This window comes from Zonotrichia leucophrys, chromosome 26 (genome assembly GCF_028769735.1).
Source record: "Zonotrichia leucophrys gambelii isolate GWCS_2022_RI chromosome 26, RI_Zleu_2.0, whole genome shotgun sequence".
Taxonomy (NCBI): Eukaryota; Metazoa; Chordata; class Aves; order Passeriformes; family Passerellidae; genus Zonotrichia; species Zonotrichia leucophrys.
Window position 1 is genome coordinate 2362012 of NC_088195.1, and position 17415 is coordinate 2379426.

At 57.9% G+C, this 17415-nt stretch overlaps 3 protein-coding genes across 3 annotated transcripts in view; 1 reads left to right on the forward strand and 2 right to left on the reverse strand.

Moving 5' to 3' along the window:
• Positions 1–791, reverse strand: part of USP49 (ubiquitin specific peptidase 49) — a 31076-nt gene extending 30285 nt beyond the window's left edge. Inside the window, exon 1 of the mRNA XM_064732968.1 lies at positions 738–791. The gene's annotated coding sequence lies outside the window, so the exon portion shown is untranslated. The remainder of the gene's footprint in view (positions 1–737) is intronic.
• Positions 792–1997: 1206 nt separating this feature from the next.
• MED20 (mediator complex subunit 20) lies at positions 1998–8170 on the reverse strand. The gene is made up of 5 exons (XM_064732883.1): positions 8050–8170; positions 6812–6963; positions 5490–5743; positions 3169–3380; positions 1998–2522 (listed from the first exon to the last, which is right to left on the reverse strand). The coding sequence occupies exons 1-5, from the start codon at positions 8061–8063 to the stop codon at positions 2519–2521; spliced, it is 636 nt and encodes a 211-aa protein (XP_064588953.1). The 5' UTR covers positions 8064–8170; the 3' UTR covers positions 1998–2518.
• On the forward strand, positions 8163–17346 carry BYSL (bystin like). The gene is made up of 7 exons (XM_064732881.1): positions 8163–8439; positions 9198–9354; positions 11694–11832; positions 11945–12078; positions 12298–12458; positions 13347–13449; positions 15265–17346. Exons 1-7 carry the CDS (start codon positions 8163–8165, stop codon positions 15611–15613), a joined length of 1320 nt encoding a protein of 439 aa, XP_064588951.1. The 3' UTR covers positions 15614–17346.
• Positions 17347–17415: the final 69 nt, after the last annotated feature.

Sequence of the window (17415 nt, forward strand, 5' to 3'; positions counted from 1 at the left end):
GGGATTTTGGAGCAGTTTCGCTGCCAAGCCCTCCCCCGGATTAAGTTCAGCTCTTCCCCCCTCTTGGGGACACAAACGCACGGCTTTTTAAGCTTGTTTTTTTTCCTACATAAACACAAACCCGCACCGAATTTCCTCGTTTTGGTGCCCTTTCCCCGTTCCAGCTCAGCACGGAGGTTTAAAGGCAGTTTTTTAAGGGTTTTTTTTTCCCCCCCTCCCAGCAAAGCCACGACCCCCAGCACCCCCTCACGGTCCCGGCGAAGGGAAGGGGAGAAGATCCCGGCAAGGAGGAGGTGGAAGGGGAGTTTGGGGGATTTTAGGAAGAGGAGAATAAAGGGGGAATCTGGGGAGAGATGGGAGTGGATCCCGAGGATGAGGGGGGGAACGTGGAGAGCGGAGGATGTTCCCTCAACAAAGGCAAAGTTGCGGAGCCGCCGAGCCCGGCGCGGGGGTCCCGCCCGCACACAAAGGCGGCGACCCCCGTGAGGGATGAGGGGGGAGCGGAGCGGGGTCCGCCTCAGCCCCACCACGGAGGACGGCGGGGGGGGGTCCCTTTGAGGGGGGCATCACCGAAGACCCCTCCTCTCCTCCTCTTCTTCCTCCTCCTCCTCCTCCTCAGCCCCCATATCCCCCCAGCCCTCCGTCCCTCTCTGCCCTCAGGAGGGGTCGCGTCCCGTGTGTCCCCCCCCGCACACCTCCCCTCGCCCCCCCCCCGTCCCCCCGTCCCCTTTATTTACCGCCATCACCAGCACGCGCGAGCTGTCACCCAGCGCGAGACGCCCCGGCCGGCCACGCCCCCTCCCCGCCCATTGGTCGCCGCGCCCCGCCCCGCCTTTCCATTGGCTGGAGTGTGCGTCGCTCAACGCCAACACCCGCCTCCCTCTCCGCCGCTTACGCCAATTGCGTAGCGCGGCACACAGGCGAAGAGAGCGGGTGTTTACGCTATTTGCGTAGCCTACGCACTCCGCTGGCGTAGCGTACGCCGCGGCGGGCAGAGCGGTGTCGGGGCGTACGCCGTCTGCGCAGCCGGCAGGCGGCGCTGTTCAATGGGCGCCGGGGGGGGCGGGCCGGCGCGGGTTCGAGTCCCGCCCCCGCCCGTGACGTACCGGGCTTTGTGAATCGCGGGGCCGAAGTTCGGTTGAGGCTCGGGAGGGTAAATAAGGGTGAATCGGAGACAAAGAGGCTCTTAAAGGGGCGGCGCGGGGGCCCCCGAGGGGGTGGCGTGGGCGGGAGGTACCCCACGGCGGCCCTGAGGTGATGGCGGTGCTGAGGGGATGGCGGGGGCGCGCCCCACGGGGGTCCCTGAGGTGATGGGGGGGCACAAGGGGGAATCTGTGAGGGCTTTGAGCTGATGGATGCCTTGAGAAGGAGATCCTGAGGCGATGAGGGGGCACCCAAACAGTCCCTGAGGTGATGAGGGGGCCAAGGAGGTGCTGAGGTGATGAAGACCCTCAGGGGTCTTCCTTCTGGTGAGGAGACACCCTAAAGGGTCCCTGAGGTGGTGAGGGGACACCCCAAAAAAACCCAAACTCTGATGGCAGTGAGACTTGGGACAGGCTCTGCCAGTGAAGCACTCGTGACCCTGATAACATCACCTGTATAAATAAATAAATAAAAATAATAAAAAAAAAATCCCTCTTGGGAATGAATTTAGGGAATGGAACAACACTGACAGAGATTTTGAGAGGTGCAGAAGCAAAAAAAAAGGATCCATGATGGAGCAGGATCTCACCTCTACCTCTGAGAAAACAACCAACCTTCCAAACTGGGATTTGACAGCCAAAATGGGGATTTTTTCAGGGAAAAAAAGAGTAATTTTGGCCATCAAGGGAGTGAAAGGAGCTGCTCCAGGAGCAGCACAATGAATTCATAAAATCCCAGGAATCCCCAGGGATCCCAGCACACACTTCCATGTTTTTTAGGCACACGAGCAGAGTTTTGACATATCTGGTTACGGAATTAACAAAGCATTCCCGACATTCACCATGACTAATCTGCTCATTAACAGGGATTTTTTTATTTTAAACTTTAAGGTTTGTAATGGGAAACAGGACAGGGATAACAATCCCTAAAAATCCCAGTTTGTTTCTTAAAGTTCTCCCAGTTCAGGACAGTGAATTTTCACCACTGAACAGTCGTGAACTTGGGGCTAAGAGCTGCAAAAAATTCAGTGTATTCAGCATGTTGGAATTTTTACCTCACTTAGGGGACATTGTGCCATTTTTTATGGCTCATGAACCATCTCTTTCTGGGCCCTGTGCTGATTAAATTTATTAAATCCAAAAAAGATTGGAAATTTACAGCACAAACCTCACTGTGCAGGGACAACTCCTCCTCCCAAAACCCTTCCTTTTATTGGGATGAAATACAACAAAACACCAACGTGGATATAAAAAAATAATAGAAATTTAAGAGATGTCTGTAATTTTCTGGAATTTCTCCTCTCACTGTCCAAACACTGTCCACAAAACCGCAGAACCAATGGATCCAAGGGAGGCAGCAGATTTTGATATTTCCATCACCTACAGATGAAGGCAAGGTAAGAACATGCCAGGAAGAGGAAAATTAAGGAATTCCTGGATTTTTTTCACAGGGAAATATTTGCTTTGGGAGCATAAAGCAAATCCATGGGAAGACTGGGAATTTACAACACAACTCTCACTGCAGGGACAACTCCTCCCAAAATCCATCCTTTTATTGGGATGAACACCGATGTGGATATAAAAAAATCGAAATTTAAGAGATGTCTGTAACTTTCTGAAATTTCTGAATTTTCCCTGCACCAAACATAAAGGGGCATAAAGTTCTTGAAGTAAATCCAAAGGGAAGACTGGAAATAAACAACACAAACCAGCACAACCCACACTGTGCAGGGACAACTCCTCCTCCCAAAACCCATCCTTTTATTGGGATGAAATACAACAAAACACCGATGTGGACATAAAAAAAATAGAAATTTAAGAATGTATTTTTCTGCAATTTCTCCTTTCACTGTCCAAAAAACCACAGAACCACTGGACCAACCCAAACCACGGAGGACACCCAGAGTTGCACAGTTTGAAACGGGGGGAAAATCCAGAAGGAGCAGCTCCTGGGGCAGATTTTGGAGGAGCTGGTGGTGCAGGCAGGATGAGGCTGAAGTCAGGAGCTGCAGGGGCTCCTCCTCACCTGATGCCAGCCACGGGCACCTGCTGCTGCTTGCGGATCTTGTTGAAGAGCTCCATGTACTGCACCATGGTGTCCCCGGGGCTGTAGGCGCTGTCGTGCTTGGAGCCGAACACCGACGGGATGCCGGGCGTGTGGCTGCCCATGAAGCTCTGCATGAACTCCATCAGCAGGTTCCAGCAGTCGTTGGCGATCACACAGGGGCAGTATTCCACCTGGGAACACAGCCCTGCAGGCTTGGAGCTGCTCACAGGGGCAGAATTCCACCTGGGAACACAGCCCTGCAGGCTTGGAGCTGCTCACAGGGGCAGAATTCCACCTGGGAACACAGCCCTGCAGGCTTGGAGCTGCTCATAGGGGCAGAATTCCACATGGGAACTCATCCCTACAGGCTTGGAGATGCTCACAGGGGCAGAATTCCACCTGGGAACTCATCCCCACAGGTCTGGAGCTGCTCATAGGGACAGAATTCCATGTGGGAACTCATCCCTACAGGCTTGGAGATGGTGTCAGGGGCAGAATTCCACCTGGGAACACATCCCAGAGCCATGGAGATGGTGGCAGGGGCAGAATTCCATCTGGGAACACAGCCCAGAGCCCTGGAGCTGCTCATAGGGACAGAATTCCATGTGGGAACACACCCCCACAGGTCTGGAGCTGCTCATAGGGACAGAATTCCATGTGGAAACTCATCACTACAGGCTTGGAACTAGCAGCAAGAACAGTATTCCACTTGGGAACACATTCCCACAGGCTTGGAACTGCTCACAGGGGCAGAATTCCACCTGGGAACACAGCCCAGAGCCATGGAGATGGTGGCAGGGGCAGAATTCCACCTGGGAACTCATCCCTACAAGCTTGGAACTTGCAGGAAGGATGATATTCCACCTGGGAACACAGCCCTGCAGGCTTGGAGCTGCTCAGAGGGGCAGAATTCCACCTGGGAACACAGCCCAGAGCCCTGGAGCTGCTCATAGGGACAGAATTCCATGTGGGAACTCATCCCTACAGGCTTGGAGATGGTGTCAGGGGCAGAATTCCACCTGGGAACTCATCCCTACAAGCTTGGAACTTGCAGGAAGGATGATATTCCACCTGGGAATACATCCCCACAGGCTTGGAGCTGCTCATGGGACAGAATTCCATCTGGGAACACATCCCAGAGCATGGAGATGTGGCAGAGGCAGAATTCCATCTGGGAACACAGCCCAGAGCCTGAGCTGCTCATAGGGACAGAATTCCATGTGGGAACTCATCACTACAGGCTTGGAGCTGCTCAGAGGGGCAGTGTTCCACCTGGGAACTCATCCCCACAGGTTTGGAACTAGCAGCAAGAACAGTATTCCACTTGGGAACACACCCCCACAGGTCTGGAGCTGCTCATAGGGGCAGAATTCCACCTGGGAACACAGCCCAGAGCCATGGAGATGGTGGCAGGGGCAGAATTCCATCTGGGAACACAGCCCAGAGCCCTGGAGCTGCTCATAGGGACAGAATTCCATGTGGGAACTCATCACTACAGGCTTGGAGCTTGCAGGAGGATGATATTCCACCTGGGAATACATCCCCACAGGCTTGGGGCTGCTCATAGGGGCAGAATTCCACCTGGGAACACAGTCCTGCAGGCTTGGAACTAGCAGCAAGAACAGTATTCCACTTGGGAACACATTCCCACAGGCTTGGAACTGCTCACAGGGGCAGAATTCCACCTGGGAACTCATCCCTACAAGCTTGGAACTTGCAGGAAGGATGATATTCCACCTGGGAACACAGCCCTGCAGGTTTGGAGCTGCTCATAGGGACAGAATTCCATGTGGGAACTCATCACTACAGGCTTGGAGCTGCTCACAGGGGCAGAATTCCACCTGGGAACACAGCCCCACAGGTTTGGAACTAGCAGCAAGAACAGTATTCCACCTGGGAACACATCCCCACAGGCCTGGAACTGCTCAGAGGGGCAGAATTCCACCTGGGAACACAGCCCAGAGCTCTGGAACTGCTCAGAGGGGCAGAATTCCATCTGGGAACTCATCCCTACAGCTTGGAACTTGCAGGAAGGATGATATTCCACCTGGGAACACAGCCCAGAGCTTGGAGCTGCTCAGAGGGGCAGAATTCCATCTGGGAACTCATCCCCACAGGCTTGGAGCTTCCATGCTTTTCATGGAAACATCTCAAAACCCTCAGCATCTCACAAGGATGGGTAAATACAAACAGGACGTGCCGGGAACACGCGAGAGACCCTTTCAATCACCCCTAAACCTTCTCCCATGGACTCCCCCTGCCCATCCATGAATTCCCCACCCTTCCCAGAGATCTCTCACCTCCACGGAGATGCCCCTGGCGCTGGGGCCCATGGTGACCGTGCCCAGCTTCACCAGGAAGTCGCAGTACTGGTAGCGGGTGCCGCGGCTCTCGATCTTGTTGGCCTTGGCGTTCTGGAAGAAGCCCTTGAGCTTCACCATGAGGGTGTCAAAGTTGGCATCGGCCACCAGGCAGGGCCCGTTCTCGAAGAGGGCGAAGCAGCTCAGCGGGTACTCGGAGTTGTGCATGACGTACATGAGCTTCCCTGTCTGCCCTGCAATGACAGCGAGGGCTGGGAAAACAAACTCCTGCCCTAAAGCAGCTCCTGCTCCTGCCTCTCGGGCTGGAAAAACGAATTCTCTGGGATTCTCTGCTGCTCAGAACGACCCCGAGATACCCAAACCCTCTTCCCCTCCTTTTTTCCCTTTTCCCTCCTCTCCTGGGTCCCCGCATCCCTTCCAGGCACTGATGTGTTCACAGCCCTGGCTCTGCTGAGCCGCTGTTCCCAGCCAGACCCATTGGAATGTTCCAGAGCAGCTTTTCCTGCTTTTTTGGCAGCTGGAACGTGGAGAGAGGCCGAGCCCAGCTCCCTCTAGGCAGTGGGAGCTCCTGGAGTTCTCCTTTCACCTCACCCCGAGCCGTGCTGATGTTTAATTTTATCCCGGTGCTGCCGAGGATTTCTTTTCCCCTATAAATTTCCATCAGAAAACCCAAGCTGTTCCCTGAGTGGATGCCACAACAAACACGTGAGGATGCAGAATTAAAGCAAGGACGAGAGGCAGGAAGAGGAGCTGCTTTAAGGCAGGAATTCTGTGGGAACCCAGGAAATTCCTCTGTCTGGGAACCACGGCTCAGCAGAGCAGGGCTGTGAACACATCAGTGCCTGGAAGGGATGTGGGGAGCCAGGAGAGGAGGGAGAAGGGAAAAGAAAAGGGAAAGGGAAAGGGAAAGGGAAAGGGAAAGGGAAAGGGAAGGGAAGGGAAGGGAAGGGAAGGGAAGGGAAGGGAAGGGAAGGGAAGGGAAGGGAAGGGAAGGGAAGGGAAGGAAGGGAAGGAAGGGAAGGAGGAAGGAAGGAAGGGGAAGGAAGGAAAGAAAAGGGGAAAGGAAAGGAGGAAAAGGGAAAAGGAGAAAAGGGAAAGGAAAGAAGGAATTGTAGAATCATCAAAAGTTGGAAGAGACCTTCAAGATCAGCCAGCCCAGCACTGCCACTGTAACCCCTAAACCACATCAACCAGCATCAGATCCAGGCACCTCCAGGGAAGGCGGGGAAGGAGAAGAAGAGAAGGAGGAAAAGGCCGGGAAGGAGAAGGGAAAGAGGAGCTCGGAGAAGGGCTCAGCTGACCCTGCGTGCCGAGGGTGGCCGCGGTGTGATAGGTCTCGCAGTCCACGCCGAACGTGCCCTGCTTGTCCGCGCCCAGCGCCTCCAGCCGCCGCGCCAGCAGCTCCACCGTCTGCTGCACGCTCTTGCCCTCGGCCACCGGCACCTGCGACACGCTGCGACACGGGCCGGGGCTCGGGGACCCGCCGGGACATCCCCGCGGCTGCTCCGCATCCTCCGCCCGCACACTCTCCCCGCGTCCCCGGGGCCGTCACCTCATTCCGGGAGCCTTTCCCGGTGCCTTCCCCCCATTCCAGGAGTCTATCCCGGTTCCGCCCCCCATTCCAGGAGTCCATCCCCGTTCCAGGAGCCCTTCCCGATGCTGTTCCCCATTCCAAGAGTCTATCCCGGTGCCTCCCCCCATTCCAAGAGTCTATCCCGGTGCCTTCCCCCATTCCAGGAATCTATCCCAGTTCCGCCCCCCATTCCAGGAGCCCTTCCCAGTGCCGCCCCCCATTCCGGGAGTCTATCCCGGTTCCGTCCCCCCATTCCAGGAGCCCTTCCCAGTGCCGCCCCCCATTCCGGGAGCCTATCTCGGTTCCGCTCCCCCATTCCAGGAGTCCATCCCGGTGCCTTCCCCCTCACCCCGGAGCCTTTCCCGGTGCCGGCCTCCATTCCATGAGTCTATCCCGGAGCCTCCCCCCATTCCAGGAGCCCTTCCCAATGTCGCCCCCCATTCCAGAAGTCTATCTCGGTTCCGTCCCTCCATTCCAGGAGCCCTTCCCAGTGCCGCCCCCCAATCCAAGAGTCTATCCCTGTGCCTTCCCCCTCACCCCGGAGCCTTTCCCGGTGCCGGCCTCCATTCCATGAGCCTTTCCCGGTGCCGCCCTCCATTCCAGGAGCCTTTCCCAGTGCCGCCCCCCATTCCAGGAGTCTATCCCCGTTCCACCACCCCCCTATTCCAGGAATCTATCCCAGTTCCATCCCTATTCCAGGAGCCTTTCCCAGTGCCGCCCCCCATTCCAGGAGCCTTTCCCGGTTCCGTCCCCCATTCCAGGAGTCTATCCCGGTGCCTTCCCCCTCACTCCGGAGCCTTTCCCGGTTCCGCTCCCCCATTCCAGGAGTCTATCCCGGTGCCTTCCCCCCCATTCCGGAGCTTTTCCCGGTTCCGTCCCCCATTCCAGGGGTCTATCCCGGTTCCGCTCCCCCATCCATAAGTTTATCCCGGTGCTTTCCCCCTGTCCCGGATCCCCCGCTCTCACCAGGTGACCCCCATGGTGCCGCTGCCGCCACCGGAACGGGCGGTGCCGGTGGCCCCGGAAGAGGCGGGGGCAGATCCCGCGTGTGCCGCTCCGCTGTGCCCGGTGCCGCCGCGATGCCCAAGGCCCGGCGGGCGCGGGGCTCCGGCCCGGCCCCGGCGCTGCCCTTGGCCGAGCAGATCCTGCAGGACGCGGCCCCGCGGCTGCGGGCGCGGGAGAAGCGCGGGCCGGAGGAGCCGGGCGGCGATGGCGGGGACGGGGACGGGGACGGGTTCGTGGACGCGCGGCTGTCCCGGCGCATCCTGGAGCAGGCGCGGCGGCAGCAGGAGGAGCTGGAGGCCGAGCACGGCCCCGGAGCGCCCGCGGCACCCCGAAAGCGCAGCGCCGTTCTCGGTGAGCCAAAAAACCAAAAAAAAACGCCAATCGCTTGTTTTTTTAAATTTTAAAAAAGCCAATCGCTTGTTTTTTTAAAATTTTGAGTTATAAAAAAAAAAAATGCATAGTTATAAAACAGTAATACAAGTAATAGAGTAATATTAGAGTAATAATAATTTGGACAATTTGAATTAGGACAATGTGAGATAATAGAGACAAAGAGTTACTAACTCTTTGGGTACCTTTTGAGTTCCGGGTACCTTTTTCTGGGCAGCAGAAATCCGAAAAAGGACCTACGTTAACAAAGGATTAACCCTTAAAAACAAGAGTTTGTTGCGTATTCATACACTTAAGCATTTGTTATACTTTTATTATGCATGATGCATAAATTCCATTCAAATACAGGATTCGGTCTGGGCAGTGTCAGCTTCTTCCTCTGAATCCTAACAGCGCCTTCGAGGTGGGAAGAAGTTCGTTTCTTCTGATAAGAGGGCAAAGAGGGCAATAAATTCACTTTCTCTGAAAGATTCAGGTGTTGTGTGGCTGCTATCTCACTGCGAGTCCTTTCTTTAAAAAAAAACTATCCTATATAGCATAGTTTCTATTTTAACATTTTCTATAACCTAAAACTATATTGAACACACTACTTAAGAGAATCAATACAGCATTACATTCTAACACAACACATATAATATTAATTTGAATATTTGCGAAGAGCCAAGCATAAAATACCCGAGGGTGCCCGGCCCGGGCTGAGCCAGCTCCGCTCCCCGCAGGCCCCGACCCGGACTCGGAGGATGATGAGGAGTGGCCTTCGCTGGAGAAGGCGGCGGCGGCCGCGGGACGGAGCGGGGACTACGGCGGGGAGGTGGAGGTGGATCCCGAGGACGAGAAAGCCATCGAGATGTTCATGAACAAGAACCCGCCGCTGAGGTGAGAGCACCGGGCTGGGGCCGCCTGCCCGCACAGACCCGGCTGTGCCCTGTCCCGTGTCAGCCCCATGGACCCCCAGTCACCCCTCAGCCTGTCCCTGTCCCGTGTCAGCCCCATGGACCCCCGAGTCACCCTCAGCTGTCCCTGTCCCGTGTCAGCCCATGGACCCCCGAGTCACCCTCAACTGTCCCAATCCCTGTCCCGTGTCAGCCCCATGGACCCCCGAGTCACCCTCAGCCTGTCCCGTGTCAGCCCCATGGACCCCCGAGTCACCCCTGGTCCTGTCCCAATCCCTGTCCCGTGTCAGCCCCATGGACCCCCGAGTCACCCCTGGTCCTGTCCCAATCCCTGTCCCTTGTCAGCCCATGGACCCCCGAGTCACCCCTGGTCCTGTCCCAGTCCCTGTCCCGTGTCAGCCCCATGGACCCCCGAGTCACCCCTCAGCCTGTCCTGTGTCAGCCCCATGGACCCCCGAGTCACCCCTGTCCTGTCCCAATCCCTGTCCCGTGTCAGCCCCATGGACCCCGAGTCACCCCTCAGCCTGTCCCGTGCCGTGTCAGCCCCATGGACCCCCGAGTCACCCTCAGCCTGTCCCGTGTCAGCCCCATGGACCCCCGAGTCACCCTCAGCCTGTCCCAATCCCTGTCCCCAGGGTCAGCCCCATGGACCCCCAGTCACCCCTCAACCTGTCCCGTGTCAGCCCATGGACCCCCGAGTCACCCTCAGCCTGTCCTGTGTCAGCCCCATGGACCCCCGAGTCACCCTCAGCCTGTCCCTGTCCCGTGTCAGCCCCATGGACCCCCGAGTCACCCCTCAGCCTGTCCCAATCCCTGTCCTGTGTCAGCCCCATGGACCCCCGAGTCACCCCTCAGCCTGTCCCAATCCCTGTCCCGTGTCAGCCCCATGGACCCCCGAGTCACCCCTGGTCCTGTCCCAATCCCTGTCCCGTGTCAGCCCCATGGACCCCCGAGTCACCCCTCAGCCTGTCCTGTGTCAGCCCCATGGACCCCCGAGTCACCCTCAGCCTGTCCCGTGTCAGCCCCATGGACCCCCGAGTCACCCCTCAGCCTGTCCCGTGTCAGCCCCATGGACCCCCGAGTCACCCCTCAGCCTGTCCCAATCCCTGTCCCGTGTCAGCCCCATGGACCCCCGAGTCACCCTCAGCCTGTCCCGTGTCAGCCCCATGGACCCCCGAGTCACCCCTCAGCCTGTCCCAATCCCTGTCCCCAGGGTCAGCCCCCAGGTCACCCCCATCCCATGTGATGTGATCCCATCGTGTCACCCTCCTGTGACCCCCAATTCTCCCCCTGGTCCATGCACAGACTCCAGCTGGCCCCCATCCCTTGTCAGCCTCTGGCTCATCCCTGTCCCCTGCCAGCCCTCCCATGTCCCTCACTGTCCCTGTCCCCTGCCAGCCCTCCCATGTCCCTCACTGTCCCTGTCCCTGCCAGCCCTCCCTGGTCCCTCCTGTCCCTGCCAGCCCTCCCATGTCCCCCTTGACATTGACCCTGCCAGCCCTCCCATGTCCCTCACTGTCCCTGTCCCTGCCATCCCTCCCATGTCCCCCTTGACATTGACCCTGCCAGCCCTCCCATGTCCCTCACTGTCCCTGTCCCTGCCAGCCCTCCCATGTCCCTCACTGTCCCTGTCCCTGCCAGCCCTCCCATGTCCCTCACTGTCCCTGTCCCTGCCAGCCCTCCCGTGTCCCCCACTATCCCCTGCCAGCCCTCCCATGTCCTCCACTGTCCCCTGCCAGCCCTCCCATGTCCTTCATTGTCCCCTGCCAGCCCTCCCATGTCCCCATTGTCCCTGTCCCTGCCAGCCCTCCCATGTCCCTCACTGTCCCTGTCCCCTGCCAGCCCTCCCATGTCCCTCACTGTCCCTGTCCCTGCCAGCCCTCCCTGGTCCCTCCTGTCCCTGCCAACCCTCCCATGTCCCCACTGTCCCTGTCCCCTGCCAGCCCTCCCATGTCCCCCTTGACATTGACCCTGCCAGCCCTCCCATGTCCCTCACTGTCCCTGCCAGCCCTCCCTGGTCCCCCACTGTCCCTGTCCCCTGCCAGCCCTCCCATGTCCCTCACTGTCCCTGTCCCCTGCCAGCCCTCCCATGTCCCCACTGATGCTGTCCCCTGCCATCCCTCCCATGTCCCTCACTGTCCCTGTTCCCTGCCATCCCTCCCATGTCCCTCACTGTCCCTGCCATCCCTCCCATGTCCCTCACTGTCCCCTGCCATCCCTCCCATGTCCCCCACTGCCCCTGTCCCCTGCCATCCCTCCCATGTCCCCCACTGTCCCCTGCCACCCCTCCCATGTCCCCCTGACGCCATCCCTGCTCCCCAGGCGCACGCTGGCCGACATCATCATGGAGAAGATCACGGAGAAGCAGACGGAGGTGGAGACGGCGCTGTCGGAGATCTCGGGCTGCCCCATGCCCCAGCTCGACCCCCGTGTCCTGGAGGTCTACAGGGGCGTCAGGGAGGTGAGGATGGAACATCCAAACCCACAGCCACCACCCTGAGGTGACAACGCGCTCTCTTGTCCCTGCTGTCACTTCCCCCAGTCACAGCCTGGTGCTGTCCCTGTCTCTGCAGGTGCTGTCCAAGTACAGGAGTGGGAAGCTCCCCAAGGCGTTCAAAATCATCCCTGCCTTGTCCAACTGGGAGCAGATCCTCTACATCACCGAGCCAGAGACGTGGACAGCGGCTGCCATGTACCAGGCCACCAGGTAAGGTCACCTCAGGGACCCCACCAGGTAAGGTCACCTCAGGTAAGGTCACCTCAGGGACCCCACCAGGTAAGGTCACCTCAGGGACCCTCTGCCGTGGCATCTTTGGGGTTTTCGTTCCCATAACCACAGTCAGATCACCAAAATTGGTTACAAAACGCCAACCTGCCCATCTGGCCTCCTTTCCTCACCCATCCCTTCGTGCTTTGCTGATCCCAGGATATTTTCCTCCAACCTGAAGGAGAGGATGGCCCAGAGGTTCTACAACCTGGTGCTGCTGCCGCGCGTCCGCGACGACATCGCCGAGTACAAGCGGCTCAACTTCCACCTGTACATGGCTCTGAAGAAGGCTCTGTTCAAACCTGCGGCCTGGTTCAAGGGTAGGGCTCCTGCAGGGGTCAGGCATGCCAGGGGGTGTGCAGGAGTGGGGTTTTCTAAGGAGAAGGGGCTGAGCTGTGCATGGAGGTGGTTGGTGCCTGGCTCTGGTGGGGCCCACAGGGGTCCCAGGATGAGGGAAGAGATGACAATCTTGACTACTCCATGTTGAGAGGGGTGGTTTATTATTTTATGACATAATATTAAAAGTAAATGATCTATTAAAACTATACTGAAAGAATAGGAGAAAGGAAAGGAATGGAATGATAATTAAATTTTGTGTCTGACCAGAGAGTCCGAGCCAGCTGGACTGTGCCTGGCCATTAATTAAATGGGCCAATCCCAGATGCACCTGTTGCATCCCACAGCAGCAGATAATCAATGTTTACATTTTGTTCCTGAGGCCTCTCAGCTTCTCAGGAGGAAAAATCCTAAGGAAAGGATTTTCCATAAAAGATGTCTGTGACACCTGGCTGTGGTGGTGTTCACAGGGGTCCCAGGATGAAGGAAGAGAATCTTGACTACTCCATGTTGAGAAGGCTGGTTTATTATTTTATGATATATGTTATATTAAAAGTAAATTATATATTAAAACTGTAGTAAAAGAGTAGAAGGAAGGATTTCATCAGAAGGCTTGCAAGGAAAGGAAAGGAATGGAATGATAATAAAATCTTGTGACTCTCAGAGAGTCTGAGCCAGCTGGGCTGTGACTGGCCATTAATTAGAAACAACCACACGAGATTAATCAAAGATTCACCTGTTGCATCCCACAGCAGCAGATAATCATTGGTTTTCTTTTCCTCTGAGGCTTCTCAGCTTCTCAGGAGAAAGGATCCTAAAGAAAAGATTTTTTATAAAATGTGTCAGTGACACCTGCCTGTTGCCCTTGGCAGGGATCCTCATCCCGCTGTGCGAGTCTGGCACCTGCACGCTCAGGGAGGCCATCATCATCGGCAGCATCCTCAGCAAGTGCTCCATCCCCGTGCTGCACTCCAGGTGAGGCCCTGAGGGGCTGGGGGGGAACAGTTCCTCCTGCAGGGCCCTGGGAAGCTCCTTGGATCCAGCCCTCAGCCCCTCGGAGGTGGTGAGGGGTCACTCAGCTCCCTCTGGGTTGAGGTTCAAGGCTCAGCTTTGTGCCTCAGTGCTCCATGGTCCAGTCCAGGTCCCCCTGACCCCTGTGGTCCCTGCTCTGTCCCCATGGCTCCATCCCCTGACCCCTCACCCCTCCTGTGTCCCCGTGGCTCTGTCTCCTGACTCTGAGCCCTTCCCTGGACCCATGGCTCCATCCCCTGACCTCTCCTGTGTCCCCGTGTTCCTGTCCCCTGACCCCTCACCTGTGTCCCTGTCCCCTGACTGCTCCCATGTCCCCATGTCCCTGTCCCTCAACTCCTCATCTCTCCTGTGTCGCTGTCCCCTGATGCCTCGCCACTCCTGTGTCCCCATGACTCCATCCCCTGTCCCCTGACCTTTTCCCTGTCCCCATGCTCCCTGACCCCTCACCTCTTCCTTGTCCCCATGTCCTTGTCCCCTGACCCCTTCACCTTTCCCATGTCCCTGTCTGTCCGCTGTCCCCTGACCTCTCCCATGTCCCCATGTCCGTGTCCTCTGACCCCTCACCACTCCCATGTCCCCATGACTCCATCCTCTGTCCCCTCACCTCTCCTGTGTCCCTGTCCCCTGACCTCTCATGTGTCCTTGTGGCTCCATCCCCTGACCCCTCACTGTGCCCATGTCCACTGACCCCTCACCTTTCCCGTGTCCCCATGTCCCTGTCCCATGACTCCTCAGCTGTCCTGTGTCCCCCATGTCCCTGTCCCCTGACCTCTCACCGCTCCCATGTCTGTGTCCCTGTCCCCTGACCCCTCACCCCTCCTGTGTCCCCATGACTCCATCCCCTGTCCCCTGACTGTTCCCCTGTCCCCATGTCCCTGTCCCCTTCCCCTCTCCCCTCACCTTTTCCGTATCCCCATGTCCCTGTCTCCTGACCCCACACCTCTCCTGTGTCCCTGTCCCCTGACCCCTCATCTCTTCCATGTCCCCATGACTCCATCCCCTGTCCCCTGACCTCTCCCCTGTCCCCATGACTCCATCCCCTGTCCCCTCACCTCTCCCCTGTCCCATGCCCCATCTCCTGAGCTGTCCCTGACTGCTCCCATGTCCCCATGACTCCATCCCCTGTCCCCTCACTTCTCCCATGTCCCCATGTCTCTGTCCCCTCACCTCCCCCATGTCCCCATGGCTCCATGCCCTGTCCCCTGACCTCTCCCCTGTCCCATGCCCCATCCCCTGAGCTGTCCCCTCACCTCCCCCATGTCCCCATGTCTCCATGCCCTGTGCCCTGACCTCTCCCATGTCCCATGGCTCCATGCCCTGTGCCCTGACCTCCCCCATGTCCCCATGACTCCATGCCCTGTCCCTCACTTCTCCCCTGTCCCCATGTCTCTGTCCCCTCACCTCTCCCATGTCCCCATGACTTCATCCCCTGTCCCCTAACCTCTCCCATGTCCCCGTGTCCTTGTCCCCTGACCCCTCACCTCCCCCATGTCCCCATGACTCCATCCCCTGTCCCCTCACCTCTCCCATGTCCCCATGTCCCTGTTTCCTGACCCCTCACCTCCCCATGTCCCCATGAATCCATGCCCTGTCCCCTCACCTCCCCCGTGTCCCCATGACTCCATCCCCTGTGCCCTGACCTCTCCCATGTCCCCATGTCCCCATGTCTCTGTTCCCTCACCTCCCCCATGTCCCCATGGCTCCATCCCCTGTGCCACGTCTCACGCCCTGAGCTGTGGCCGTGCTGTCCCCCCGCAGTGCGGCGCTGCTGAAGCTGGCAGAGATGCAGTACAGCGGTGCCAACAGCATCTTCCTGCGCCTGCTCATCGACAAGAAGTACGCGCTGCCGTTCCGCGTGCTGGACGCGCTGGTGTTCCACTTCCTGGCCTTCCGCGCGGAGCAGCGCCCGCTGCCCGTGCTGTGGCACCAGAGCCTGCTGGCCCTGGCCCAGCGCTACAAGGAGGACCTGGCCTCGGAGCAGAAGGAGGCTCTGCTGGAGCTGCTCAAGTTCCACAGCCACCCCCAGATCTCGCCCGAGATCCGCCGCGAGCTGATGAACTCCGGCACCAGGGACGTGGAGGGGGAGCGGGCGCCGGCCATGGAGTGAGCAGGGAAGGGCTGGGATGCAGCTGGAGCCTGGGGCACGAGATCCCTGCTGGGTCCTGCTGCTCTGAGCGGGCACTGGGACAGGCTGGGCCCTCAGAGCTGGACTGGGCTGCTGCCAGTGCCAGCCAGGAGCCCGGGGACAGCAGCACGGGGACACTCTGGCTGTCCCTGGACACCTTGGCTGTCCCTGGACACCCTGGCTGTCCCTGGACACTCTGGTTTGTCCCTGGACACCTTGGCCTGTCCCTGGTGGACACCCTGGCTTGTTCCTGGACACCTTGGCTGTCCCTGGACACCCTGGCTGTTCCTGGACACCCTGGCTGTCCCTGGACACCCTGGTTTGTCCCTGGACACTCTGGCTGTCCCTGGACACTCTGGTTTGTTCCTGGACACTCTGGCCTGTCCCTGGACACCTTGGCCTGTCCCTGGACACCTTGGCTGTCCCTGGACACTCTGGCTGTTCCTGGACACCTTGGCCTGTCCCTGGACACTCTGGCTGTTCCTGGACACTCTGGCTGTCCCTGGACACTCTGGTTTGTTCCTGGACACTCTGGCTGTTCCTGGACACCCTGGTCTGTCCCTGGACACTCTGGCTGTTTCTGGACACTCTGGTTTGTTCCTGGACCCTCTGGCTTGTTCCTGTACTCAAAATAAAACCAGAGCCCTGTCACTCAGTCAGGGCTGGCTCTGCTCCCAGCCTGTCCCTGTCCCCACCAGCTGCTGGAGCTCCTTGCCCAGGGATTTTCCCAAAAAAAGCCTCTCAGGGTTTGGTTCCTGAAGCCACAGCGCCACCATCCTCCCCTGGCCATGGGTCACCTGCCTGGTGTGCCACTGGCACTGTGCCCGAGTGCCACCTCTGCTGGAAAACCAAACCCAGGGGAGACTTTTCCACCAGGCCCTGCTGTCACTGTCACTGCCAGCTCTGTGCCCTGGTACCACTGTCACTGCCAGCTCTGTGCCCTGTGCCACTGTCACTGCCAGCTCTGTGCCCTGTGCCACTGTCACTGCCAGCTCTGTGCCCTGTGTCACTGCCAGGTCTGTGCCCTGCTGTCACTGTCACTGCCAGCTCTGTGCCCTGTGTCACTGTCACTGCCAGCTCTGTGTCTTGCTGTCACTGTCACTGCCAGCTCTGTGCCCTACTCTCACTGCCAGCTCTGTGCCCTGCTGTCACTGTCACTGCCAGCTCTGTGTCCTGGTACCACTGTCACTGCCAGCTCTGTGCCCTGTGCCACTGTCACTGCCAGCTCTGTGTCTTGCTGTCACTGTCACTGCCAGCTCTGTGCCCTACTCTCACTGCCAGCTCTGTGCCCTGCTGTCACTGTCACTGCCAGCTCTGTGCCCTGTGTCACTGTCACTGCCAGGTTTGTGCCCTGCAGTCACTGTCACTGCCAGCTCTGTGCCCTACTCTCACTGCCAGCTCTGTGCCCTGCTGTCACTGTCACTGCCAGCTCTGTGCCCTGTGTCACTGTCACTGCCAGTGTCCCTCAGGGTCCTCTCCCCACTCCATGCTGGGAAAAGCAAAGCTGGAGCTCCCAAGGGATCCCCAAAACCATGAAAAGACCCAAGAACACCACAGGGAAACCCTCGAGCCACCAATTTTTTTTTTTTTGTTTTTTTTTGTTTAAAATATTTTATTGCAACATCACAGGGTTCTCCGGCTCTCCCAGCAGCGAGACTCGTGCGAGTGAACACCAAACCAGTTTTACTCTTAAATTAAAAATTCATTTTGATATACATATATATTTATATATATATATATATTAAAAAACAAAACAAAAAAAAAACAAAACCAAAAAAGAAAGA